General features: G+C 38.0%; 1 protein-coding gene across 2 annotated transcripts; it reads left to right on the top strand.

The window, feature by feature from the left end:
• Positions 1–5,438: 5,438 nt before the first annotated feature.
• Positions 5,439–22,175, top strand: LOC148879732 (glycosyl transferase family 1 protein). Of its 2 annotated transcripts, XM_088961384.1 has the most exons (14): positions 5,439–6,296; positions 6,565–6,651; positions 9,719–9,828; positions 10,802–10,852; positions 14,993–15,164; positions 15,546–15,866; positions 16,025–16,228; positions 16,636–17,118; positions 17,235–17,444; positions 18,238–18,426; positions 20,350–20,513; positions 20,764–20,916; positions 21,026–21,104; positions 21,485–22,175. In XM_088961384.1, exons 1-14 carry the CDS (start codon positions 5,847–5,849, stop codon positions 21,935–21,937), a joined length of 3,126 nt encoding a protein of 1,041 aa, XP_088817510.1. In that variant the 5' UTR covers positions 5,439–5,846; the 3' UTR covers positions 21,938–22,175. The 2 variants fall into 2 exon arrangements, with proteins under 2 accessions (XP_088817510.1, XP_088817511.1); XM_088961385.1 differs by lacking the exon at positions 10,802–10,852 and having other exon boundaries at positions 5,505–6,296.
• The last annotated feature ends 5,232 nt before the right edge of the window (positions 22,176–27,407 follow it).

The following is a 27,407-nucleotide window of genomic DNA, read 5'->3' as shown; positions in this document are numbered from 1 at the left end:
TCTAAAATAATTTTTTGACAAACCGTGTGTTTTGTTAAGTGGGCGTTTCATGATAGGCGTTTTATCAAAACATCACCATGTCATCGCCAAATCAGCATTTTTCTCATCATATTCATCCATACATATTGATATTCACAAAAGTGGGTTTTGATTTATGTGCACACCAATCGTTAGGGGAAGCTTCATTTTAATGCTTCCCCAGTGGTTGAGCGTTTATTCACTATTCTGCTAATGTGGCGCCTAATGGTGCCTAATTGTCAATAAACGGTTTATCGAGTACTTTTCTTGGTTTTGAAGACAAATCAAGTACAAACATTTATTTAATAAATGGAAGCTATTCCAAACACATACAAAATTTAAGGGTTGGGAGCCAAAAATCCCTTTTATAAAAGGGTAAATTACAAAGACCCCCCTGTACTATGGGGTCAATGACAAAGACCCCCTGTACTTTGTTTTGTGACAAAGACCCCCTATACTTGTTAGACAATGTATGCCCTTAGCTCCAATCAAAATGATATACATTATGACATTTATTGTAAATGAATAAAGTACATATTTGATTCATGTTATTATGGTGTGTTTCTGTGTAATACCCTTAAGCTGAACACTTATGAGACTCGTGTTAGTTTAGAATGTTCATAGTCGTTGGATAAGTCTGGGGAGATTTATCCTACCAAGGCTAACACTGATGTACCGCCAAGTGTTGGGGTAGCCTATCTCAGTTGCTAGGGTGAGACTCGAGGTACATGCAGCGTAGGTTTACTTGAAACCCCGAATCGGACTAGATTTCTAGTATTGCCCTGGACCTTGGAGATTGATGGGCAAAACTAGAAAGTTACACCTGACCCCTAGACTCGATTATGATACTGCACTAGGTATTGGATTGGACTGTCTTTGATATGCCAATCAGTGAGATCCTTAGAGGGGGTCAAAACCTAGGTATGTTGGGACAGTCCGAGAATTCATCTGAATGGGTGATCATAGTGACAGGATCAGCCCCTTTGTCGGACAAAAGTAATGATCGGGAATGCACTCTCTTTGATGGAAACCAAGACTATCAACAGTCGATTTCAATCATTGAAATTTGTTTTGCAAAATATATTTATATACAGATATACATATATTACAGTTTCAAAATATTTGCAAAAGGTTTTAATTCCCGAGATCCATGTGAGTAGAAAGTGCAACACTGTTCCTTGCAGCTAAGGGAGAGGTCCTCTCTTGTCGGGCAATGTTTGATCATTATGGGCTGAGAGGTTAAGTGTAAGACCATTGAGAGTAATACCTGATGGGCTAATCTTGCATCTACCCACAGTCCCTGGGTTTTTATAAGGTGGCTTGGCCCAGGGACCACTTAGTGTAAGTGTTGGGCCCATTAGGAGCCCATGTGATGGGCTTCGAGGGGTTTACTGTCTTTTCAGTGAATTCAGCCAGGCCTTGTAACAGAGGCTGGGCTGAACCCATGTGGTTGATGTGTAGATAAATGTTTGGGTCCCATACCATGCAAAGAAGCCCAACTGGGCAGCAGTTTGGAAGACCACTGAGCGCATGAGACTTATTGAGCCTAAAGCCCATTTCGAACTGGTTTAGTTAGACTAATTAAAGAGAGGGGGGGATATGGGATTGGATCAGTAGATAGGATAGGGGGTTATCCCTATCCACTCAGAGAGCCCAGATCTGAATTTGGATATGGAAACCTCTTAATGAGATTAGGAGAGATCTGATCTAATATGCGGATAAGATAAGGGTTTATCCTTATCACTTAAAGAGAGTCTAGATTCAAATAAGGATTTGAATCAGGAAACTCCTAATGAGATTAGGAGTTGATCTCTTTAAGTATATAAAAGGAGGAGGGGGTGAACCATTCAGATCATCCAAGACCCCAACATCCCAAAGATCATATCTCAGACCACACAGAGAGAAGACAACAATAGTGTGACTGTGCCATCTTCTCCCTGCATCCTTCTCCTGTTGTCGCCATTGCCAGTTCGATCTCCAGTTTTGTATGAGCGATCAAGAATAATTCTTGATATTAGTCTTTGGAGAAAGGCTTATCTGAAGTCGTGCTCACAACCTCCATCGAATTCTTGCTAAAGGATTCAGTTCTTGGAAAGAACACTACTGATTCTACTCCACCCTACACTTTGTCATCTTCAGTGGGAGCAGTCTTTGGAGACTTCTTTGGGCATGAACACCTTCATTGGAGGATATTATTTTTTTGTATCAGGTATCTCCCTCTCCTACCTTTTGGTTTCAGATCTAGTATGATTCTTGATTCAAGATTGATCATTGAAAATGCAGATTTTCTAAAACAGGGAATGCGATTCCTAGATGGGAGAGAGAGAAATTTGTGAAATTTCGCCCAACCTACGTGTAGGGTTTGGCCATCCATATGATGGATTTCTCATCCCTTCAGTACTATGATCGTGAGACAAAGACCCCCTTCCGTTAGCTTTCCGTTGAAGTCCGCCATTCCAATATTTTTTAATCTCCATACTACCTCAAGATACGCAAACAACAGTGACCATAACCCCTTCTACCTTAGATTCCTTCGCATTTCTCTCTCTCTCTCTCTCTCTCTCTCTCTCTCTATATATATATATATATATATATATATATATTTCTCTTCTTCCCCTTCCCCTTTCTTCTTTCTGCTTTCCTCTATTTTTCATTCCTCTCAACCATAGCTACCACAACTCGTTGCAACGACCAGCCTCTACAATACAATCATCTAGTAAGCTCTGATCCTCATTCTCAAGTTGAACGCTTGTTGCATCATCCCCCCATATTCCCTTAGATGCCGCAGTTCAAAAGTCCCCAACCCTAATATTGGTAGGGATCGTTGAATCTCTGCATGAAGATCTCTTGTTTCACCATGAGCCCTCACCAAGTTGACATGCAATCTAGGTTGCATGTATAATCTGTCATCTTCTCCATTTCCACGATCTCTGTTACTCAGTTAACCGATTGGTCCTTCATCTTGCCAATCAGTTTCTGCGTTGCTCTTCTATGCAAGATTGAAGCTGTGGATAGCTCTCTGAATGTTGCATCGACATGCATACGACCACCTCCTCTATGTAATTCCACACCAACTTTGGAAGTTCAAACTCTTTGGATTCCTCTAGCACTAGGATTTCCTCCATTAAAAACTTCTCCTTGGAGTCCTTGCGCTTCAGATTGAGCTCCTTGTAGTACTAGTCGAACTCCCTTCTCACGAGGATTTTCTTGAGGGATTCCTTTGCAGACCCAAGAATCCGCATGAAAGCAGTCATGGCTTCCGTCGGGGAGGATAGATGATGGGGCAATTTATTGAGCTCAGAAACGTTCAAATTGAGCTTGTCGTTGATGCTTTTCATGATGTTCAGTAAGCATCTCACGAGACTAGCAGCTTGGATTTGCACCAGTCTCCTAACCAAAACAAGGATGCCCACGATGGATTTGTCGATCTGCAAGAGAAGGGGATCCGACTAAAACAGCCTCGCCTCCTCAACCTTGGCCTCCTCATAGGACTCATCTTTGATGTGACTCCTCACACAAACGTAGCCAAGCCCAATGTTCACATCATCGGAAGTGACCTTCTCAAGTAGACCTTCAAGAGGCCATCGGTTAATGAATACCGGCACAACCGAACCCTAATACAGGCCATCAGCAAATTCTGAGCACAACCGAACTCCAACAACAACAAGAAATAACCAATAGTAAGTAAATCTTCAAATTGCAAAGATTTTGCTTACAAGGGTAGTATGGGGATTAAAAAACATTGGAATGGCGAATTTCAACGGAAAGCTAACGGAAGGGGGTATTTGTCTCACGGTCATAGTACAGAGGGGTCTTTGTCGCAAAACAAAGTACAAGGGGGTCTTTGTAATTTACCCTTTATAAAAATATAAAGCTCTTTATTTCTCTCTTTCCTCCTCACCCATGATATGTTTTTGAGCGTTTAGCATGTCTTGAGTGCAACTACACATAATTTGGCCCGCTAAGGCCTTGTTCACTTTTATGTAAGTTACTTACCTGGGTAAATGCAATTACTTGGGTAAGTTTTTCTAGAGAAACACTTACTTGGGTAAGTGCATTTACCCATGTTCTTTTATTTCTCATGTAAATAAGTCAATGACCATTTTAGCCATAAAAATCCATTATTAAAAGGGTCACTTTTGTCCCATTCAAGTGTTGGCAACTTTCCCCCTAGATGAGAAAGTTATTTACCCACGTAGGAGATGGGTATCACTTACGCGGGAAAATAATCTTTCCCTAGTCTTTACATAAATCTAAAAATAGAACATGAGAACCAAAACCCCATTTACCAACTTTCCCCCTCTCAAAATCCGAAAAAAGAACACCCCCTAAGAAAAATTCCTTGCTCTACCATTTTTAGTTAGGTGTGATCTCGCAAGTATTTTTAGAAATATCTATCATCGATTCATATGACCAAAAGATGTATGGAGGTTTTAGGCTATTTATCTTTAAAGATCAAAATTGTTTGATTTCCAGTTGTTATGGGTTTCATTGAGCTTCCTAGGGTACATGTCTTTTTGCCACTATAAAAACAAAAATATAAAGTGCAAAACCTTATATTTCGTGTACATTTATACTATACATATTTGTATTTGTACTCTTTTCAAATCGAGCCTTAGGCTGCATTTGGTTGCAATGCAATTTTATTTGCACTAGTACAAATATATAAGAGTGCAAATGAAAAAATGCAAATTCTCATTTAATTTTGTTTGGGGTTTTATTTTATTCTGCTTCATGTCTTAATTCACTTCATTTATACTGCAATCAAACAAAATAAGCTAAAATTTGAAATAAAAATAAGTCAGAATTTACACTCAAATAATTTGCACTGCCATAGTTTTGCATCAATGCAAATTTATTTGCATTGCAACCAAACACAGCATTAAGACCAAATTTTGACCTTCTAAACTTTTAAATGCCAAACACCCCCTAATTTTCAGTAACTGTAGTCCTGACTCGTGTTTCCCATAATCATGGTATCCTCAGATTAATCCTTTTATGCAAACGTTGACTTAAGAAGTCGTTGAAGTATTCACGCTTTCTAAGTTTCTATGTCGTAAACTCGTAATTGTTTGAGATCAGATCCGCTTTGTCGATGCTGCCCGGGCAAGATGGATGGATAAAAGAATTGCATCAAACGCCATTGAAATGGGATCAAAGATATCGTAACGCACGTATTACCATGTACCGTTAGACAAGTAGGAATGAAAATGGCTTTTACGTAATATTTGCCAAATTTCAAGTGAAAAATCTAAAAAGTTCGAGTGTTCAACCTTTAACGGGCATTTTAGTAATTCCACGGAAAAGTAAGGCCTCATCGGTAAATTAGACCCTACTCGGCTACTCCTACTCTACGGTCTACAGATTACAGTGTACAGACAAACCCTTCTATAAACCGGGGATGGTAAGATTCTCCCATCCAATTATCCGAAGATTTAGCTGCCTCATTTGCTTCTGATTTATTACAGAAAAACGCGTTCTTTACCCTGGTTTGGTTTGTTATTCTGAGAAAACCTGTGAAAAACGTATACACGTCAACAAAGGATGCGCACGGAACTTAACCTACACAGCCCCCATCCTCCTTCACTCCTCCTTACTCTTTCCTTTACTCACAGGTCACAGCCATCTTGCACTCTTTAATGGCAGAGATCAGATTCCGATCTCTCCATCTGTAAGAAAATTTAACGCAATAAAAATACAGTCTCATCACTAACAGACAAAACAAGATTGCAGCTTTGCTATTGTTCTTGCCGGGTGTTGTTCTTGATTTGGTTTCGAGCTGTTTCTCAACTGGTTTTCCATTCTCAGCAAGTTCTATGGAATTGTAGATGGGTTCTCTAGAGAATGGGGTTCCATTAAAGAGGGCTCCACTGCTTCGTTCTGGGTCTTCCAACAGAGGCGATAGACACCCATTCTTGCATAGACCCAGATCCAGATTTACTCGCTTCTTTGCTCGTTTCTTGCTATTCGAGAAAGTTGACTATCTCCAATGGATTTGTACCATTGCTGTTTTCCTCTTCGTTATTATTTTGTTCCAGGCGTTTTTGCCTGGCTCTGTGTTGGAGAAATCCGGAGATTCGGTTGAAGAAATGGAGCCAAGCTCTGGAAACTGGATGTTTTTAAAGGATATGGATGGCTTAGACTTCGGCGAAGGAATCAGGTTTGAGCCATCCAAGTTGTTGGACAAGTTCCAACGAGAGGCTATAGAGGCGAATTCATCTTCAGTTTCGAGCAGACCGGGAGTGCGTTCAGGAGTCAGGAAGCCGCAGCTTGCCTTGGTTACTATCCCTCCACTTTCTTTTCCCTCTTTATTTTCCTTTGCTATCTTTTGGTTCTCATTATGTGTTCATTTCTTGGTATATTAAGTTTTCGCGTCTTTGTTGCCTTATTGAATTTCGATTACATTAAAAAAATATAATTTCGATTACATTTTTGCCTTTGTCAGGCAGACGGCAGTGTAATGATATATTGGTTGGAATTCTTGTTTCTGGGTCTCTGTTTTTTTTTTTTTTTTAATTTGTTTAACTTCTTATAATTTTCATGCAGGTTTTGGCAGATCTGTTGGTAGAACCAGAACAACTGTTGATTGTCAGCGTTGCTCTCTCTTTGCAGGAGATTGGATATGAAATTCAGGTATTAAGAATTCTGTTTTTCTATAGTGTGGTCCTGAATTGGAGTTTTCTGCTGGAGCCTTTTTCCCGGTTTGTTAAGCATATCCTTTTTATGTTTCTTATGTGTGTTTGAAAAATCTTAAGTCTTGTATTTCATGAGGAATACTGATTATCTATTTAAACCATCTGCGAGATTGCCCATTGTCAGGAACATGAAGATGTATGACTTCCAGTCCATTTAAGCTGATATACAATTCAAGAAGAAACTTCAGTAAGAAACTTTAGTAAGAGGCAAGTTTTGATAAACTTGATGGAGAAAAAGATAAATGTTAAACCCACTTTGCATATTCCAACCTTAGTGGCCTAATTCATATGAAGAAGATTGCTAGTATATTCCAACCTCCTGCTTAGATTCTCAGTTCATTATCTGAGAGCAGGAGCTCCTGGAATCTTGGAATTCCATCTTCTAAGAGTGAGTGTTTCCAGGAAATAGGATCCATAATCTGCAGAAGACTACGACTACTCTTATTAATATCAATAGGAGTTTTTCCAACATTGCAAGCATAATTATGCATTCATGCACAACTTTTAAAATGCATCCAAACTCCTTATGCAATATTTAAAGATATGGTCAAATTAGAGAGTTTTGAATATTACAGAATTCATAAGTTGGATAACAGAATCTCTCTCTCTCTCTCTCTCTCTCTCTCTCTCTCTCTCTCTCACACACACACACACACACACACACACGAATAAACAAAACCAACCGTACACACACCCATAACTAAAGGAAAGTTTTTTTTTTAATCTTTTTGGGGAGGGTTGATGTTGTGTTGAATCTGAGGGATGCATTTCACCTTGATGCCCTTGCATTGTTTCTTTCTTGTCTGCAACCTATGGCCTCTACACATGGATTATGGCCTGCTTGAGAAAGAGGAATTGTGCTCTTTATTGGTCTCAAGGTTTCCTCTCACAGATTGGAGAGACTGATATAGGTCAAGTCTAGAGGGTATAGGGTGTTTAAGAGAAGGGAAACCAGCTAGTTCATAGCTTGATTGATATAAAAGAAATTTAGGATATCAGATTATGAATTTGAGGCCCTCCATGGATAAGAAAGAATAAGAGGTCAACTAAAACCAAGAAATAATCAAATTAGATAGATGGTGAAGACTGGGGATAAATAATAACAGAGGACCTCAATTATTGATAAAAATAAAAATAAATAATAACAAAGGACCTTGTAATCATGGGAAGAAAGAGAATAAAGTAGGAGGGGTGCAGTTACTGATAAAAAATGTAGGAGGGGTGTAGTTACTGATAAAAAAATGTAGGAGGGGTGTAGTTAAAAGTATATAGACGAGTTTCACTTCTGTCATTGAACTATAATGGGTGTCCCACCTTTTATTGAATAAAACCTTGCTGGAGTTGCAAGGCCACTGACATGGTATATGTCATTGACTCAGATAATGAGGTTTTGAGGTTGTGCCTGGTTAAGCTGGAAAAGAAAAGAAAAGAAAAAAAGAACTGGGTGTTTTTCCTGTTTTATGCCCAGTATGGGTTTTGAAGGACATTGGCTATGTATGGAGAGTATCAGTGCACCAAATCCAGAACTAGTAAATGCATTCTAAATCCAACTTGTTGATAGTCCTATATAAAAATTGTAAAAATCAAATCAAATCATTTCCACTATAGCTCAACTTAAAGAGACTATAGGTAGTTTGAGCTGGCCCAGGCCTGTTGTGAACCTAACCTATTTACAGTTGCTAGAACTGGGAAAAGATCTTTGGGCTGTAATAAAAAAAGAGAGAAAGAAATGAGGTGGACGCCGGGAGGAGGGGGGGGGAGCTGGCATTATAGGTCAACTTAAAGAAAACCATAGGTTGTTTGAACTGACCCAGGCCCAGTGTGAACCTGACCTATTTCCAGTGGCTGGAATTGGGAAAAGCCCTTGACCTGATCAAACCAGGCCAAATATGTATTAATTGTATTAAACAATGTCTGATATATGCAAATGTAAGTGTGAAACCAAGAGAACCAGAGCTTCGCAATAACCTTGCTTGTAGGGCTGCAAGTCGGGCCGGGTTAGGTTGGGTTGAGGCCAACCCTAGCCCAACCCTAAGTACTAAACCCCAACCCTAACCCTAATCCAACCCGACTTTCAACCAGACCTACCCAACCCAACCTTCTTCCCATCCCTAGAAATCTTGTAGAACTTCTTAATCTAATATCTTAACTTTCATTACATATATTAATCCTATGTTTTATTAGTATTTGTTTGTTGATATTTTTATTGGTTCTCTAAGTACAAAATTCAGAAAAAAAAATGTTTGAAATGACTATAGTTTATTATGAGTTATGACTTATAATAGATCTTTTATAGGCAACAAGCTATGGGTGGCAAACAACAGAGAGGAAATAAAGAATAAAATATTCAAAAAACATAAAATATGTTATTTAAGGTTTTAGTATTTCCAATTATGATTAAGTGAAGTGATTATCTTAAAAGAAATAAATGATAGTATGTGGTGGGGGCTATAACTATCATGCATTTAAACAAATCAATGTATGATATATTATATATAACATATATTTATATATGATATGTACTATAGAGTCGGATTCGGGTTGGGTCGGGTTGCCCAAGGGGTCAACCCTAACCCTGACCCGAGCATCAACCTAACCCAACCCAACCTGACTTTTTCGGGTTGAGTTAGGGACTTAGGGCCAACCGGCCCAAGTTGCAGCCTTACTTGTCCTCTATTAAGCACTTACTTTGGGGTTTTTTAAAGTGAAGCTCTAGTTCTCTTGGTTTTTAAGCCTTGGTTGTTTAGTTGATAGGTGCTTCAGGGCCTTCCTTCGGGCCTGCTATAAGGCTTAGATCTTTTTCTTTTCCAGAAACTGCTTTTTGGTTAATAAAAAAGGAAAGAAAAAAAAATGATATCTATGCGGATCCTTTTGTTAAACATGGCAATTCATCCTTTAGTATGTAAATTGAAGTTTCAACCCTGCTGTTCTACTTGCACCATATACATTTGATTCATGTTTATATTTTGAAGAGTAGATGTTGATTTTGGTTTTGTTTCTTGCAGGTCTATTCACTTGAAGATGGTCCTGCGCATGTTGTCTGGAGAAATATAGGATTGCCTGCCACTATTCTTCGCACTATTAACAAACAAGAGATTGTCATAGATTGGTTGAAGTATGTAACTTATTTCACTACTTTAATCTTATGCTACTAGACATTTGTTCTGAAGAATTCAGTTGAATATTCTCTTCAGTTCCTAACAATAGACTACTGACCTATGGGCTCTGTGTGCCCTTCTTACTGTTCAGTGTCTTGATGGTTTGTTGTTTAAAATTGACTAGTATAGTAGTATATGTAGTTCAGAAACTTGAGATTGTTATATTGTGAATTTGTGATGGCCTAGGGGTTAAACTGTTTTTTTTTTTTTTTAATTGACAAGAGAATGCTCCTCTTCATTGACAGTAGTGATGCAAGTCAGCCAGGTTGAACCCAACCCTAATCCAATTCGATGGCTTCATGTTAGGTTGGGGTTGGAGTTGGCCCAATTAGTTGACTTCTTTTTGCTAACTTCTTCGGTTCTTCCTATTTCTTAGACTTAAGATTAGCAACTCATGTTAGCATTGTTAATTTGTTATATGCATAAGGACATAGTTATGGTACTTTAGGAGTATTAATTTTTGCCTTTGTCACAACCATGTGAAATCGTCTTCATCTAAGTCTTGTTGCAACTATATGGGATCAGCTACATGAATCCTGTTTCGTTCATTCCGCTTGAGAACAGCCTCTTTGTGCAAAAAAATACCTAAGCTTAGGACCATATTCAGTCTACTCATCCTAAGACCCCAGACAACTGGCACCATCATTAGGTAATGACTCTTTATATGTTTATATGATATTTATACGTGTAAATATGAAGATATGTTGGGTTTGGGTTGGATTGAGTTGCCCAAGGAATCAATTCTAACCCAACCCAAAGTTAAGTCGGTTTCATATTTTTCAACCCTATCCCTAACCCAAACCTCAGCCCCACCCAACCCAATTCAACCTTCCTGGGTTGGTTTTGGGCTAACCTGGCCCAAATTGCAGCTCTAATTGAAAGTAGTCTTTTTACTTCTTTACATCTAATCAAATAAGATGCTTTGTGCAGCTATGATGGTATACTTCTGAATTCTCTTGAAACCAGGGATGTCCTCTCATGGTAAATATATTGTTTTCCCTTCTAAAACTTCAGTTTCACTAATATTTAGATGTTTTTCAGTTTCATTATTTTTTTTATTGCTATAAAATCTATGTTTTTTCTGGTTTTTCTTCTCTTTACTGATCTGTTCACCTGTTGCATCAAGAGTCTGTATTTGGTATGTTGATATATCACAATGTTCAATATAATCATTCATGGTTTCATTGTTGGATTTGGTTTTACTAGTCAACACATCCCAGATATGAATAAGTTATCTCAAAGGTACATTCAGCGAATTGTTGGCAAGAAGGATTTTACTATAATGTTAAGAAATGGACTTAGGGCAGTTCTGTTATCCAAAAAAAGGACTTGGAGTACTAGGATTGGGAATTAGGGAAAAATTGGTTAGAGGTGGATTAGAGGCCATTGCTTGGTGCAATGGTAAAATCTTGAGCTAACAAGTGTGAGAATGCAATTAGTTACTCTTCCTCTCAAAAACAGTGTGAGAATGCAGCTTTGAGTCTGACAGCAGCAACTTCACACTGTTGTATGAAAATGAAACATGAAGGCTGACTTTTTGAGTAAAGTATTGTACTAATTTGTATGTTTTCCCAAAATGTACATTGTATTGTTCATGTATGGTGAAGAGCTATAAAAGAAGATCAGTCCTTTAGGATGCCATGTCACCAAATGAGGGCGACAAATTACAAGAACCTGTAATTAATGTGAACAAAACACCATGTTGAAAATTAGCATAATGAAGGACATCCTTGAATGACGTGTGCCTCAAGAATGAAGATAAGCAATCATCCATTGCAGCACCTTTTCTCTAGACTGGAAGTGGTTATAAAAAACTGACGTTTCTCTCCTTCCAAAAGTTCTAAATTATTGCTGGAGAGATAGTGCTCCAAAGAGTTTTACTCCTTCTGTTTAGGCCCTTCAACTTCCATCCTTTTAACATCTCATTATTGATCATGGGTGGCATCACCTGTGATTTACTAATCCACAGAAATGATCAAAGAAAGCTGCCACAAAAGGGGAGTGCAAGAAAATATGGTTGCATGTTTCCCTATCCTCTATGTATGAAACACATGCAGTAGATGTATATTTGCTCCTCTCCTCACTAAGTCATCTCTAGATAGGGATTTTCTCAACGTAGTAGCCCAGAGCCCCAGTCCATGGGAGATGTTTTTGATGGAATGTGCTGAATCCATGTATCTTTATAACGAAACTCTTCATAGAGGAGTTCATCTTGTTGAAAAAGGATTTTACTGAGAATTTGCCTGTCTTATCCCATCTCCAAATTGTTTCATCATCTTGTCTGGTTGAGGGAACCATGTGTCAAGCTTCTGCAACAATCTAGTCAGCTCATCTAGTTCCCAGTCGTTTATATGCTTCTTAAAGGTTAGAGGCCAAGATATTTCTCCCTCTCATTCTTCATATTGGCCGATCACACTCACCCCTTTATTCTCTGCTATGAAAAATGAAGCAAGAAATATCTCCATCAAAGGTATATTGTTGCATTGTGAATCTTACAGAAGTTAACAACTTAACATATTGGCAGTTCTTAAGATGTTTTACAACATACTAATTTAGTAGCTTGAGGGCATGTAGAGTATATTATCTGCTTTGTGTCATTTTGCCTAGTGCTATGATACGTATGGGGCCCAACCAAGGATTAAAATTTCGATACAATATGCCCCGTATCGGGTGTATCTTATCTTTGGAGTCCCGATACACCTGTTTTTTTTAAGCAGGTAAAGTATTGAATTGTATTAAAGTTAAAAGTAACAGCCCATGTACAATGAAAGCCTATACAACAGGAATATACAGAGTGTCAACAAAAGAAAGGTTCAGCTTGCAAAAAGAAGTAAACCTGGACACCCCTGAATGCCCTTTGTACACTTAACCAAGAACACGAAAAGCCTATAACCTTGTTTTTCACTGAAACAACATCAGAAAAATGTTGTAAAAAATTTGGCTGTTCCTTTCCTTCCAGAGGGCCCAAATGATAGCAGAAGGGAAAATCCCCAAAGCAATTTACCCCTATTGTTCAAACCCTTGAGAGACCATCCTTGCAAGAGCTGAAGGGCTGGTTCAGGTAGACAAGATTGGACTCCAAAGCAGGAAAAGGCCAAACCCCACAACTGGGAGGAGAAGCTGCAATGAATGAACAGATGGTTGGAGGATTCAGGAACTTCATCGCATAGAGGACATAGGATGTTCGGTAGGAGCATCCCCCTTCTGAGCAGCCGATCAGTGGTAAGACATTTACCCAAAACAGCAGTCCAAACCGGAAAGGAAACCTTAGAAGGGGCATGGGAATTCCAGATCAAGGCCCATGGGAAGTCAATACCCTCACATGGAAGCAAGTTAATGTAGAAAGACTGAGGGGAGAACTTTCCTGATGGTCTCCAAGCCCAGAATCCTTCATCTTCAGTCTGTAGATTAGGCTGGATGCTTTGAAATTTGAATTAGATTTAACAGCTCAGATAGAGGACCGGTTTCCCAATCATTGATGTTCCTTCTGAAAGTGGGACTCCAAATAACCTCTCCATTCACAGAATCAAAACAGTCTTCAACCACAGCATCCTTATCAAGAGCAATCTCGAATAGAGAAGGAAATCTCTCTTGTAGAGTCTGGTTTCCACACCACCTGTCATGCCAGAATTTGAGGTGATTGCCTTTACCAACCTTGCATCTGATACCCCTCAAGAAAGCAGGGAGAATAGAGGCTATGTTACTCCATAAAGCACATTCCTTAGGACCTGGGAGATAGACCAGGACCTGAGTCTGTTATGGACGCATTCGTCGGAAAGACGTACCATCGCCGCCGGCAGCAACAGGAACCTGACCCACCGCCAGATTAGATTAGATCATCTTGCTTGTTCTTATCTTATTCTATTGCTCTTATCTTATCTTGTTAGTAAGTTATCAGATTAGGATTAGTTTATCTTATTATCAGATTAGGATTAGTTTATCTTGTTATCAGATTAGAGTTAGTTTATCTTATCCTTAGCAAGATAAAATTGGAAGTCTCCCTATTCAGCAAAGAGACTCCCTAAGATTAGGACTCTTGTAATCTCCTATTTAAGGAGACACCGTTATTGAATGAGGATATCGAATATTCAGTCAAGAAAGAGAGTAAAGGAGAGTTAGGTGATCTCTTGAACAAATTACCATTAGGGTGCCTAGATAGGTCCATCAAGAGCAGGGAGGAACAAGGGAAAACAGAGGGTTTTCCCCGTGGACCAACCCGTGACGAGATCCTATTCGCGGGCCCATAATAGAGTCTCAACCAAAATTTGTAAGCCCATATTTGTCTCTAATAAGCCTTCTCCAGAGGCTGTATCTTTCCTTGTTGAACCTGAGTCCCAACAAAAATTTGTAAGCCTTTATTTACCATTTTGAGATTTCTGATGCCAAGGCCTCCAAGTTTTCTAGGCTGGCACACAAATTTCCAGTTCACCAAGTTGAATTTGAAGGTGTTCCTCCAACCTGCCCGAAAGAAGTCCCTCATTTTCTTCTCTAGGACCCTTGCAACACTTACAGGCATTTGGAACAGAGACAAAAAGTAGATGGGGAGTGAAGAAAGAACACTTCGCATTAAGGTGAGCATACCTCCTTTTGAAAAAAAAGCTCCCCAAAAACCAATTTTTGAAAAAAAAACTAAAAAAATATAAACGCACATGCTTTTTAGTACTAATACACAGGTGTGTATCAATACTTTTAACTTTGGGTCCAACGTTTTTTTTTTCCATTTTGAAATGTTTATCCTCCCCAAGAAAGTAAGAAAATAAGGTTTTAGGGTCAACATGCCTCACTTTTTGATTTGTGTAACTTTGTTTTTGCATGAGCTTGCCTTGATTACTTGTTTGCTTATGGTAATTGTAGAGATCCTTTTAGAGCTATAAATGCCTCCATATAAATGGTGTAGTTCTCCTCCAATGTGAATTGGAAAAATTTGCCAAGTTTCTAGAGGCTGAAGAGATGCCCCATAAATGAAAAGGCCTGTTACAATTGAAATGTATTTTCTAGAGGGTACACATTTCCTCAGTAATTACCAATAAAAAAAATTGCTAATTAATTCTTACTATCATAGTTTATACATTATGTTATAGACCAATATCCAAGAAAAATGTATGTTTATGCATGATACAGTCTTATGCAGGAGCCTTTCAAATCTTTACCTGTTCTATGGACCATCCACGAAAGATCACTGGCTACTCGTTTAAGACAATACGTTTCAAATGGACAGACTCAGATTGTCAATAGTTGGAAAGATGCATTCAACCGAGCTACTGTTGTCGTCTTCCCCAACTACGTCTTGCCGGTAATGTTTGATAAATAACTGTATGGTCAAACTTATGGTAATGTGATTTTATTGACATTGTATCAGCATGCATGATGCACATATGGAAAGGTAAGGGACCAACTTAGGAGATCACTTGGGTAGTGGGATCATGAGTTGGTTGACAAGTTGCTTGTTCAGAAAACAAAAGAAACTCTGCAATTCATGACCTAGGACATCTCCTACGGGATTGATCTGTATCAACATCACAATCTTATAGTTATATGCTTGATACAGATCAGTCACTGTTAGTTTTCTTAGTGTTTTTTTAATATATAAGTAACCAGTTTCCTTAATGTGTCAACAATAATCGGAATGCTAGATTGGTTCTTATCCATGGCATGTATTTATTTACTTCCTCAGATGATGTATTCCATCTTTGATGTTGGAAACTACTTTGTGATACCGGGTTCTCCAGCTGAAGCATGGGAAGCAGATAATTTCTTGGCCTTGTACAACCGGGATGATCTTCGAATAAATATGAGTTTTGGATCTGATGACTTTCTTGTTGCTCTTGTTGGAAGTCAATTTTCATACAGTGGTCTGTTGATGGAGCATGCACTCATTTTACAAGCCTTATTACCACTTTTCACAATATTCCCATCTGATAATAGTTCTAATTCTCATCTCAAAGTCAGCATTTTAAGTGGGAATTCAGCTAGTAATTATAGTGCAGCTGTGGAGGTAATATTTTAATTTTTCATTTAAAACTTGCGCCCTATCTCCTTCTGTTTCCTATAAAAAAGTCTCATCTCTTCTGGTTTTGACAAGTTAAGTTTCCTTACTATTTCTTATATTTTCAATTTAATTAAACTCGTGTTAACAGTTTATTCGTTTTGTAGGCCATTGCTTTAAACTTGGGATATCCAAGGGGCAGTATGAAGCATGTTGGCATTGATGGAGATGTGAACAGTTTTTTAAGCATTGCTGATCTTGTGATCTATGGATCCTTCCTTGAAGAGCAATCTTTTCCAGAGATTTTGATAAGGGCTATGTGCTTTGGAAAAACAATTATTGCTCCAGATCTTGCAATAATTAGGAAATATGTATGCTTCCTGAGTACCCTTTTTCTCTTTTGCATATTAGATGGTAATCTAAGCTACTTAATAACTTGAATTTTGGGCTAGCCTAGGATTAGAGTGGTGCACATTGTTAGGGTTGGACCCACTATTTGATGGGGAGCTTTGGAGCTCTTCTACCACGAGAAGCTGTTGATCCCAACCACAAATCAATTGTGTTTTGACTATCAGATGATTAAGATTATCCAACTAGGCTGATACTCCTAAATCCTAATATAGAAGTGTGGGTCCTGTTCTCTAATAGTAAAGCTGTGTAAGCCTTATATTATTTACAATCTCAGTTATGAATTTCCTCTTCTTTTAATTTACTTCAAATTAATAAAAAATAGCCCTTTCCAAGAAAACTGCTAACTGCATTTCACAATAACAATTAGGTTGATGACAGGGTGAATGGATATCTTTTCCCAAAGGAAAATATTGGAGCTCTAACACAAATTCTACTCCAAGCAGTCTCAAAAGGAAAACTATCTCCATTGACCCGGAATATTGCATCAATTGGAAAGGGTCCTGCTAGAAACTTAATGGTTTCAGAAACCATTGAAGGGTACACTTCATTGCTGGAAAAGGTTCTCAAGTTCCCATCGGAAGTTGCACATCCTCGGGATGTTTCTGCAATCCATCCTCAGTTGAAACATGAATGGCAGTGGCACCTCTTTAAAGAAATTACAGATGCAAAATATTTGAATAGAACAGCAAGAAGTTATAGATTTCTAGAGAAGGTTGAGGAGCTTTGGAACCATACTCACAAGGAGAATTCCAGTGCTAGCACTGCAGATGAAGCTTTCTCCTACAGAGATTGGAATGAAGAAAAAGCAATTGAAATGATAAATGCTAGAAGGAGACGAGAAGAAGAAGAGGTAAGAAGTTATGGTGCAATGTATGTCTTTTGAAGTAATCTTAACAGTTTCAGGTTACCGTTTACGTCACTTGTTTTTCCTCAGTGAAAATCTTGTCGTTTTGGAACTTCATGCAGATGAAGGATAGAACTGATCAACCTCGTGGAACATGGGAAGAAGTCTATCGAAATGCTAAAAGGGCTGATCGTTCAAGGAATGATTTACATGAAAGAGATGATAGGGAGCTTGAAAGGACAGGCCAGCCATTGTGCATTTATGAACCTTACTTTGGGGAAGGGACTTGGCCATTTCTACATCACTCTTCTCTATATCGCGGAATCGGGCTGGTGAGACACAAACTTATTTGCTCATCTTTGAGTTATTATTTCACATTCTTAGTGTGGAGCTTATTCCTGAGTAGACTTTTATGATGAGTGTGACTGCTTTTTTTATTTACTTAAATGCACATGAGGAGTTTGTTTGTGTTTTTAGAGTGTAGTGTATGTCATCTGTCCAATAATTTAACGATGGATATGACATTAAACAGAATGGACTGGCAAAACAGGATTCATGTAGGACCCCATATAGTTGGGATAAGGCCTGGATGATCAGTGTGTTTCATCTGTGGAGTCAGTAAACTGTGACTAATCATCATTGATTATTTTGATTCTGACTTTGTACAACAAATTTATCTGATATACTTACATTTGATGGACATGGTGAAGTCCACATACCTGTTTCAAGGGATTCTTCTGTATAAAAGTATTTGCTTCTTCCATTACTGGAATTAAGTTGTCACTAGCATGGAATTCCAACATGTTTAGCATTAATATACAAATTTAATATGTGAAATTATGTCATTATTCTAGATTATACGGGCCCAACCATTTTTTGGATTCAGGATCATAAAGTCTACTGGCCTAAATATGTATTATTTGGTCCATAAATACCGTTCACTAACTACATATTATATAGATAATGGGTGTTATGTGCTTGCTGTTGATGTAGATGATTCTTATATTATAGTGTGGAAATCTTAAATTACTATTAATACCTATTCTTCTCCTTGATATTGATGTCATATAAATGAAACATGCATCTCTTTCCCAATTTTATTTTGATGTGGGTTGTTCAATGTAGTCTACAAAGGGCCGAAGACCAGGAGCAGATGATGTTGATGCACCTTCTCGTCTTCCTATTCTTAGCAATCCTTATTACAGACATGTCCTTGGTGAATATGGAGCCTTCTTTGCACTGGCTAATAGGATTGATCGTATACACAAGAATGCTTGGATAGGGTTTCAGTCATGGAGAGCAACTGCACGAAAGGTATGTTCTGGCTCTGCATCCGGTATCCTTCAATATTTGATGTTATATCTGAAATCTTTTGTTTTTATTTTTCTAATTGGTTAAGTTTTAAGCTGATTACCTTTTTTTATAGTAAGCACTTCACACATACATGTAACAAACAGAAGAAAGAATAATTTATTACCTGGAATTTTGAGTAAAGTTGGAACAGCCCACTGGAAAAACTAGATGCAGTCAAGTTGTTGAAAGGAACCTACTGAGTTCAGAGTAGTCAATTTATTGGGTATAGTTAAGTGAAATTGTAATTCTAATAAGGGTCTGTAAGTGATTACTATAGCATCGTAATCTAATTATACTAAATGAATCTATATAAATATGTCTTAATTGAAGCTATTCCGGATGGCTTGGTAAAACATCATTTTCATTATTCAGTTCTTATTTTAATGAAACATTATTTAATATTGACATAATAGCCCCCTCAAAACTAGGAGGTTGTGATCTTTAAGAGCTTGCTTATCTTTAAAATGCATTCTAGTGTGATAAAAACCAGCATGCCCACCTACACAAGAATCTTCTTGATGCTTGTATATCTGGTCTTGTTATTGGAAGTGCATGTGGGAATTCAGTAAACATGGAAACCAATAAAAAAAAATGAGTAAACATGAGAGAACACTTAGAAGGTGGCAGGGTGTAACATGCCCTGCTAGAAAGAGAAAGTGGTTTTAATTGTACACATTTATTTGGATATCAGGATATGTACACCTCTCTCTTCTATCACGCTTTACTAAAACTCTGTTACTGATCTCCAAAAAAGGGGAAATAAGAAACGAGAAGAAACAGCAATAATGGTATTGTGTATCTCACTTACACCCTTTTAGTACTTATTTCTTTTGCTATGCCATCCTGAGCAGGCTTATTTGCTTCGTACTTTCTCTGCTTTTGAACTTCAATAAAACGCTTTTATTGATGGAAGAAATCTTCTATAAACCTTTTTCAATTAAACCAGTATTTAATATTGTTAATTCATCTATAGCTTGTCTATTGTGATCGAGTCCAACTGTATAACACCAATATATGGTGCACCTCATCTGCACCTTGTTACAATTGAACCATTATTTAATATTTACTAATTAATCTGGAATATCTAGATATTCAAAGATAATGGTTAAACTTAGAGTTTGTGACCTTTTCTCTGTCAAAAAAGAAAAAAGAGTTTGTTCAGTAAACATGGAAACCAATAAAAAAAAATGAGTAAACATGAGAGAACACTTAGAAGGTGGCAGGGTGTAACATGCCCTGCTAGAAAGAGAAAGTGGTTTTAATTGTACACATTTATTTGGATATCAGGATATGTACACCTCTCTCTTCTATCACGCTTTACTAAAACTCTGTTACTGATCTCCAAAAAAGGGGAAATAAGAAACGAGAAGAAACAGCAATAATGGTATTGTGTATCTCACTTACACCCTTTTAGTACTTATTTCTTTTGCTATGCCATCCTGAGCAGGCTTATTTGCTTCGTACTTTCTCTGCTTTTGAACTTCAATAAAACGCTTTTATTGATGGAAGAAATCTTCTATAAACCTTTTTCAATTAAACCAGTATTTAATATTGTTAATTCATCTATAGCTTGTCTATTGTGATCGAGTCCAACTGTATAACACCAATATATGGTGCACCTCATCTGCACCTTGTTACAATTGAACCATTATTTAATATTTACTAATTAATCTGGAATATCTAGATATTCAAAGATAATGGTTAAACTTAGAGTTTGTGACCTTTTCTCTGTCAAAAAAGAAAAAAGAGTTTGTGACCTTCCAGTTATTGGATTAGAATTTTGAGTATAATGAAAATGCAGTTTTTGATGAGTATGAAAGAACAACAGTCTTTCTAGAATGTTTCTATTTTTCTGTTTCTGACATTGAACTTCAACTCAAACAGGCTTCTTTGTCCAAGATTGCGGAAAATGCATTGCTGAATGCCATCCAGTCACAAAGGCATGGTGATACTCTCTACTTTTGGGTTCGTATGGACAAAGATCCAAGAAACAAGTTGCAACAGGATTTTTGGTCTTTTTGTGATGCTATAAATGCTGGAAATTGCAGGTAGGAACTCCTGCATTGTTATTTTTCACTCTATTTAACCATTCTCACAGAATCTCATCTTTCTTAAATATTACATCGAGAGTCCCTTGTGGAAATGCTCCTTGGGCATACAGTAGACGTGACACAAACATCCTAAGTTCACATTTATGTATTTTTAAGAATGTCTGGGGATTGAATTGAGAATAACATTGCTTTATTCCCTGCTCGATTTCTAAATATTTTATTCTTTCCCTGTCTTGGTCATTTGAAGGTATGCAGTTTCTGAGGCTCTACGGCATATGTATGGTATAAGGCCTGATTGGGATTCCTTGCCACCAATGCCAGTGGATGGGGATACATGGTCTGTCATGCACAGCTGGGTGTTGCCAACTCGTTCTTTTGTTGAGTTCGTCATGTTTTCAAGGTTATAAGATTACAAATTATGGTTCTAGTCTTTCACATGGTCTCATCTGTCTTGAGATTTTTTTGTCTTTCTCTGACACCATTAATTGAGATTCTATCCCTCTTTGCAGAATGTTTGTTGATGCATTGGATACAGAGATGTACAATGAGCACCATCAAAGTGGGCGCTGCTATCTGAGTCTGTCAAAGGTTAGCTGCAGTTCATTGGCTTTACTTGCAAAAATTTTCTGAGAATGCCAAGGATGTAACGTACAATAGCTTTAAAACTTTGATATGCAAAATGTAGTTCTAAATTAATAACGTACAATAGCTTTTATTAACTGGCAAAACGGCTCAGTTCTGCTGTTGATATAGATGCGCACATGAGCTAAACCTAACATTAGAAATTGAAGTATTTGCTTATTGATGGCAATACTGCAATGCCAAGTGCAGTCTTCAAAAGTAGGATGGTTTTGAAGTGGAGTTAGAATTGTTTGTTTAGGTCTTCAAAAGTAGCCTCCCAGCAATGTCCCATTGTTGCTTTTCAACTCTCCCTCTTTAGATTATGGTAATGATACTGGATATTGCAGGATCGGCATTGCTACTCTCGTGTGCTTGAGCTACTTGTGAATGTCTGGGCATACCACAGTGCTAGGCGAATGGTATATATGAACCCTGAGACTGGTGCTATGCAAGAACAACACAAGCTGAAGAGCAGGAGAGGTCACATGTGGGTCAGATGGTTCTCATACACCACCCTAAAAAGCATGGATGAGGACTTAGCTGAGGAGGCAGATTCCGATCATCCCACTCAACGGTGGCTGTGGCCATCAACTGGTGAGGTCTTCTGGCAAGGGGTGTACGAGAGGGAGCGAAATTTAAGACACAGGGAAAAGGAGAAGAGGAAGCAACAGAGTAGGGATAAGATGCATAGGATGAGGATGCGTGTCCGTCAGAAGGTAATAGGGAAATATGTGAAGCCACCGCCAGAGGAGACCGGATATGGAAACTCAACAACCATTTCCTCAACTGCTCAGCAATAGCCAATAGGATGATCGTGTTCAAGTTTAGTTGGTTTCTTTTTCTTTTATAGGTGTTTCTGTATTTTTTATTTTTTATCGGAAAGGATGCATGTGTGTATTTTGTATCTGAGGGTTTTGTTTGTAACAATTGCATCCTTCTGGTCATTGAAGCTCTGCTGATGAAACATTAACGATGTAAATTTATTTCTCATTTCTTCTTCCCAGTTTTCATTATTCATTTAAATACATTCTTTTCCCATTCTTTGGTGTCTTAAATAATTGATGAGATTGAGATGACCCCCAATAAAGGGAAAACGTGCCGGAGTTGAGAACCCTCGAGATTTCTCACTTGACTCTGGTGTCAACCGTGTTCGTATGTAAACTACCATCCATACTTTATGAATACTAATTAACTTCTGATATAGTTTATGCCTTTATGGACGGTTCAGTGTGTTTGGTCATCGATCCAAAGGGACATGCAGACTGAATTTGGAGTGAGACATTCAGGCTGCCGGCCTACTGCTGAGATTAGTTGCTCGGCGCCTACATGCCTGATGCTGTACGAGTAAGCCTGATCATCCGAATTCTTTTGTAGGGTCCCTTGTGAAATACATCTTCCGAATTTGTCATGATCAGGTAGACGGCCATGGGCATCATATTTTAAGAAGCCTAGGTTGTCTCAACTCTCAAGCTTGAAAAACCCTGTGTCCCGTACGTACTAATATATGCTTGTTCATATTCCTCTCTAAAGTCTGTAAATTCTACGCACTTTCTTTTTGTTTGGAGGGTTTAGGGAAAAGGGGCACAGAAACTAGCTACCACCATTCAAGTTCAAGGATTGTTGGGTCATCATCATCATCTCCAAATGAAGAATTTGATTTTGTGGCTTGGCCCACTTAAAATGCATCAATCATTGTCTATTATAAAGTTGAGGCAGTTAGCAGCTAGAGAAAACTGCTTTGCTTTTTTCTTTTTTCTGTCTTTCATGTTACGTCGAAGGTCGAACATCCAATGGATTTGCTGGGAATCCACCATTGCTCCCGATCGGACTCGCCAGTTTGTCTACAACCACGATCTTATCTGTCTCATGCATGTTTTTAGCCCTTGTGGAATTCTGAGATATATGCACCCTCAACCCATGCATTCTTGAGGGATCGGAAGAGCTTTAATTAATGGGTTCGGAGCAGCTTTCTCTGTGGAGTGTGGATCATCTATTAATGTTGAAAAGAAATTGGAACCAAGCATGATCACCATCCTTGTCCCTGTACGGCTCATGCATCCAGTATGTAATTAGTTGGTAAAAGTCATTACTGCTGGTTACACATCTGGTTGTAGGAGAATAGCATATATACATTTTGACACGTTCAGCATGTTTAATTTATTCTCCCCTCAATAGATCGTAGCCCATCCTTTGGGGAAACTCTTGTTTCCAAAGTGCACATCGCCATCGATCATGGCTGCTATCAAATATTGGGTTGGGGTGTTGGGTTTTTCTGCTGGATGCTCCGCTGACCCACCCGAGAGACTTGACCAGAGCAAAGACGTTGTCCTAGTGGAGGCACTGTGCATGGCTCATCATCACACATATAGTATCTTGTGATAAGTTCCTCTCCCAATAGTCCTAACACGAGATGGGAATAATCTTATCGCAAGCTGATGAGCTGAGCGCTTGGGAGAGTACATGCACTACAAGAGGCCAAAGAGCTTCCTTTATCTTCGCCAGAAGTCGTAAAAACAACTTCTTTATCGATCGCCAGAACCAGAATATATTCACCGGCATCACATGTAATAATAAATCTCCTCCATCTTAGCTTTCTCATGTTTCTAAAAGTGGTGATGATAGAAAGTTAGAAACAGATATCAATACTTTAAGGCCCATCTGCTCCCACTTGATTATTAACTCAAGGATGCATGGTATTTTTTTTAAAACCCCAAATTTTATTTTAGGTGGTGGGGCGGCCATCTTAAATTTTATTAACCATTATCAAAGACTAAATAAGAAGATAACAGAGGAGGACATAGCCCGTCTTGCCCCAAAACCAAGAGAATTGCAAACCCTCCCCTTCACAAATTCAGCCCAGAAATCTAAAAACAATATGGGAATATTAATCCTCCTCAACAAAGAGTAATGAGAGCTTGAGGAAGGTGAGAGATGGCATCTAGCTAATATGACCAATCTGTTATCCTCAATACCTTTATTGGCAAGAGTGTGCATAAAAACAGTATTCATGCTATTAAACATTGTTTTAATTGTCTTCAATGTGTAAAAAATCGACCAGGGGGGGAATGTTTTATTGTCATTCATTACATCAACTAGACTTGAATTGTCACTCTTCCACCTCAATTGATTAAATACCACTGTTGTGGCAAAGCCGAAGACCAACAAACAGAGCAAGGAATTCAGCTTGAAGAGAGGTAGCATAGCCATAAGAATTTGAAAAAGCAAACAAACGACCATCAACCTTTCTAATTACACCTCCACCACCACTTTTTCTGGTAATATTTTTTATGAGATGTATCAATATATAAAATAAATTGGAATGAAGATTTTGACTTTCCGGGAATATTTCTGAAGGAACACTAGTGCTAAACTCAGTTAAAGAATATATATATAGGTGAGGTAATAATGGAAGGAGGTTGCCACAAGAGAAATTTTTAGGGTGAGTTATTGGATAGAATCAAAATCCAGTGGGGGAGAGTAGTGTTAATTGCTAGCTGCAAGTTGTGTATCTCTGACAAACGGATGCAAGGTAAGAGACATATCAGTCCTAGTAGGATAAATAATATATTCCCAGGTGAAGAAGAGAAGTACTTAATGCTTGCTTCAAAGTGAGGAGAGGCTTCTGTAGAACCAGATGCTCATACATAACACAAGTTTTGATCTTGATATGTTTTTATATTTAGAATTTGTTGTCTTGTTAAAGCATTCCATTATTCGGTTAGAAGTTATTCTTTCATACAACCGGTCGATGCAGCTACTCAGTCTCAACCACTAGTTTTAACTCTTATGCAGTTCTTAGATATTCCTCTCTTTTTCTTCTTTTGGGGAAAAAAACAGAAAGAATTTAGGACAGTTAAGTAGCGGGTGGTGGGCCATTGATCTTGACCGTCTGATTTGCATTGTAATTTGAGTTCCACGGAACAAATGAATCATCATCTCATCAATTAAGCAGCGTTTGGTTTAGTTATGGTGTTATCTAGTAATCGGGTCAAGTAGTACACGATCTACATGAAGTTATTAATTTCCTTTGTTAGGTTTCCATCAGAAACCTTTTCAAGAAACGACTGAGGGGCTGAAACGAATTTACTTCCTAGAAGGTGCGTATACATGAATCTATTTATATCCATTTCACTTGGAGGAGCCGCTGAGGCTGTGTTTGTGATGCTTCCAGAGAATTGATTCCAATGGATATTGTGATTAATTATTCTAAGAATTACTTCTAAGTTTGAATTTTTGAAAATTGGTTGGGCTCATTATTCATTTTAAGATTTGATTCTTTGAAGCTACGAAATTTAGCTTCAAAAGGAATCATTTTAATTTGAATCAGAACCCATTCTCCAGTGATTCTTCAAGCAGAACTTTAACCAAATTAGTTAGCGTTGTAGCATTAGTTAATAGGCCAAGCCATAGATCTTAGATAGGGTGCAAGTTGAGCCGGGTTTGGCCAACCCTAACCCAACCTAGAATCCCTTGACCATCTCCCATCTTGGACCCTGTGTTCAGCGTTCATGTCTATATATTGAACATATTTTTTATTATATGGACTTGTTTGATGTTTTTATTGGTTATTTTACTTAATATATAAGTGAGAAAAACGACTGTTTCAAATGAGTGAAAATCTATAATACCAAAAAAACATGGTACTAGAAGAGCTTTGGTCAATCAAAATCTATTCATGAATTTTAATAAATACCACATAATTGATTAACACATTTAATTATGATACCGGCCGGTTGATTGATCAAAGTTTTTCGGATATAATATATTTTCGGTATCATAGTTGAAGATGATTAGAGTATATACAAGTAATGGTAGATTTCCTATTAAAAATTCAATACCATGACATCAGCAATAATAAAACATAAAATTATAGAATTAAAATCACTTATTATAAGAAAACTAAAAAAAAACTTTCTCAAATAAATGAAAAATCAATACCAATAAATCAATGGCCATATAAGCATATATATGGTTATTAGTCAAGATAAATGAATCTTGATAGTGCATGGCAGGAATATATAGAGGTGTAAATCCTGTCGATTGTCCATAGGTTGTGTTAGGTCCGACACGATCATGCAGGTTGTGCTGGGCTTGGGGTTTTAGGTCCACAAGCTGGTACGACACGGCACAATTGAGCAAGTCATGCCACCCGTGGCTCGTGGGTCAGCATAGCCCTACACAGCTCATATATATTATTTATATATTTTATATATAATAAATATTTTATATAAATTATAATTATATAATAATATATAGCATATAATATATGAATAAAATAATATTTTTAAATTTTATTATACTAATTTATTTAATAATTGTATATATAAGAAATTTTATAAACACAATTCATATAAAATTAAAATTTTAAGTTTTTTGTTAATTTTTTTAAATAAATAGCTTTGGCCCGATGCATGGCCCAACCTGGCCCAAGGCCATGGACCAACCAGGCCCGTGGCATGACATGGGCCCGCATGAGCCTGGGCCGACCCCCAAAATTTTCACTAGGGAGGGTGGCACGGCCCATGGGCCAGCATGGCATAACTCGCACAAGTGCAGGCCAGCATGGCCCGACCCACTTTACACCTCTAGGAATATGATACATATGTATATTAATAATGGTTGAATAGGATTAGGGCAACCTTAACCCAACCTTTAAGTCAACGGAGAATACGGACAAGCCCAATGCAGATTTTTGATTTACACCGCAAAACTATAAATATTCAAAAGGTCAAAAATCCACACTCCAGGCACCTACCCAAAATATACTTTGGGCTTATAAATTGTAACCCTGGGCTGAACTATGCTTACGTCAATCAAGTTGACAAAAGTCAATCCTAACCCAATCCAACCCAATATCTGACCTTTTTGTTTTGTATAAACCCTTCTTAAGTTGTGCAACCCTACCCTAATCCTACCATATTGGCGTGGCAGCAAGGCTCCTCCACATGTTATGATCAGCTCTAGTTCAGATCTGCGCCTCACATGAGAGCCCCCCACAACTTCCTACACAATACATCCCTTCCATGTATTAATAACATCTCCCGATAATAGTATTAAAAATGATGATGTCATCATCGGAATATGTTTCCATTACAGGCCGATATGTGTTGTGGGACGTTGTGGGCGCCCCCTCGTGGGGCGCATATGTGAACTCTTAATTTAAATGTGGAAGCTTTCTTCAGGCAACGTCAAATGGGGGTAAAAGTTTGCGGATGATGGTAAAGAATATAGAATAGATCGATTTGACGTAGATTTCATGACACAAAATAT

Source organism: Nelumbo lutea, chromosome 1 (genome assembly GCF_056320005.1).
Source record: "Nelumbo lutea isolate HS-2025 chromosome 1, American lotus-T2T, whole genome shotgun sequence".
Lineage (NCBI taxonomy): Eukaryota > Viridiplantae > Streptophyta > Magnoliopsida > Proteales > Nelumbonaceae > Nelumbo > Nelumbo lutea.
This window is presented reverse-complemented; position numbering and strand designations above follow the sequence as displayed.

Coding starts and splice junctions, on each gene's coding strand:
- LOC148879732 (XM_088961384.1), top strand. CDS start 5,847: ATGGGTTCTCTAGAGAATGGGGTTCCATTAAAGAGGGCTCCACTGCTT. Junction 15,165..15,545: donor TCCCCAACTACGTCTTGCCG/GTAATGTTTGAT, acceptor TTACTTCCTCAG/ATGATGTATTCCATCTTTGA. Junction 17,445..18,237: donor TATATCGCGGAATCGGGCTG/GTGAGACACAAA, acceptor TGTTCAATGTAG/TCTACAAAGGGCCGAAGACC.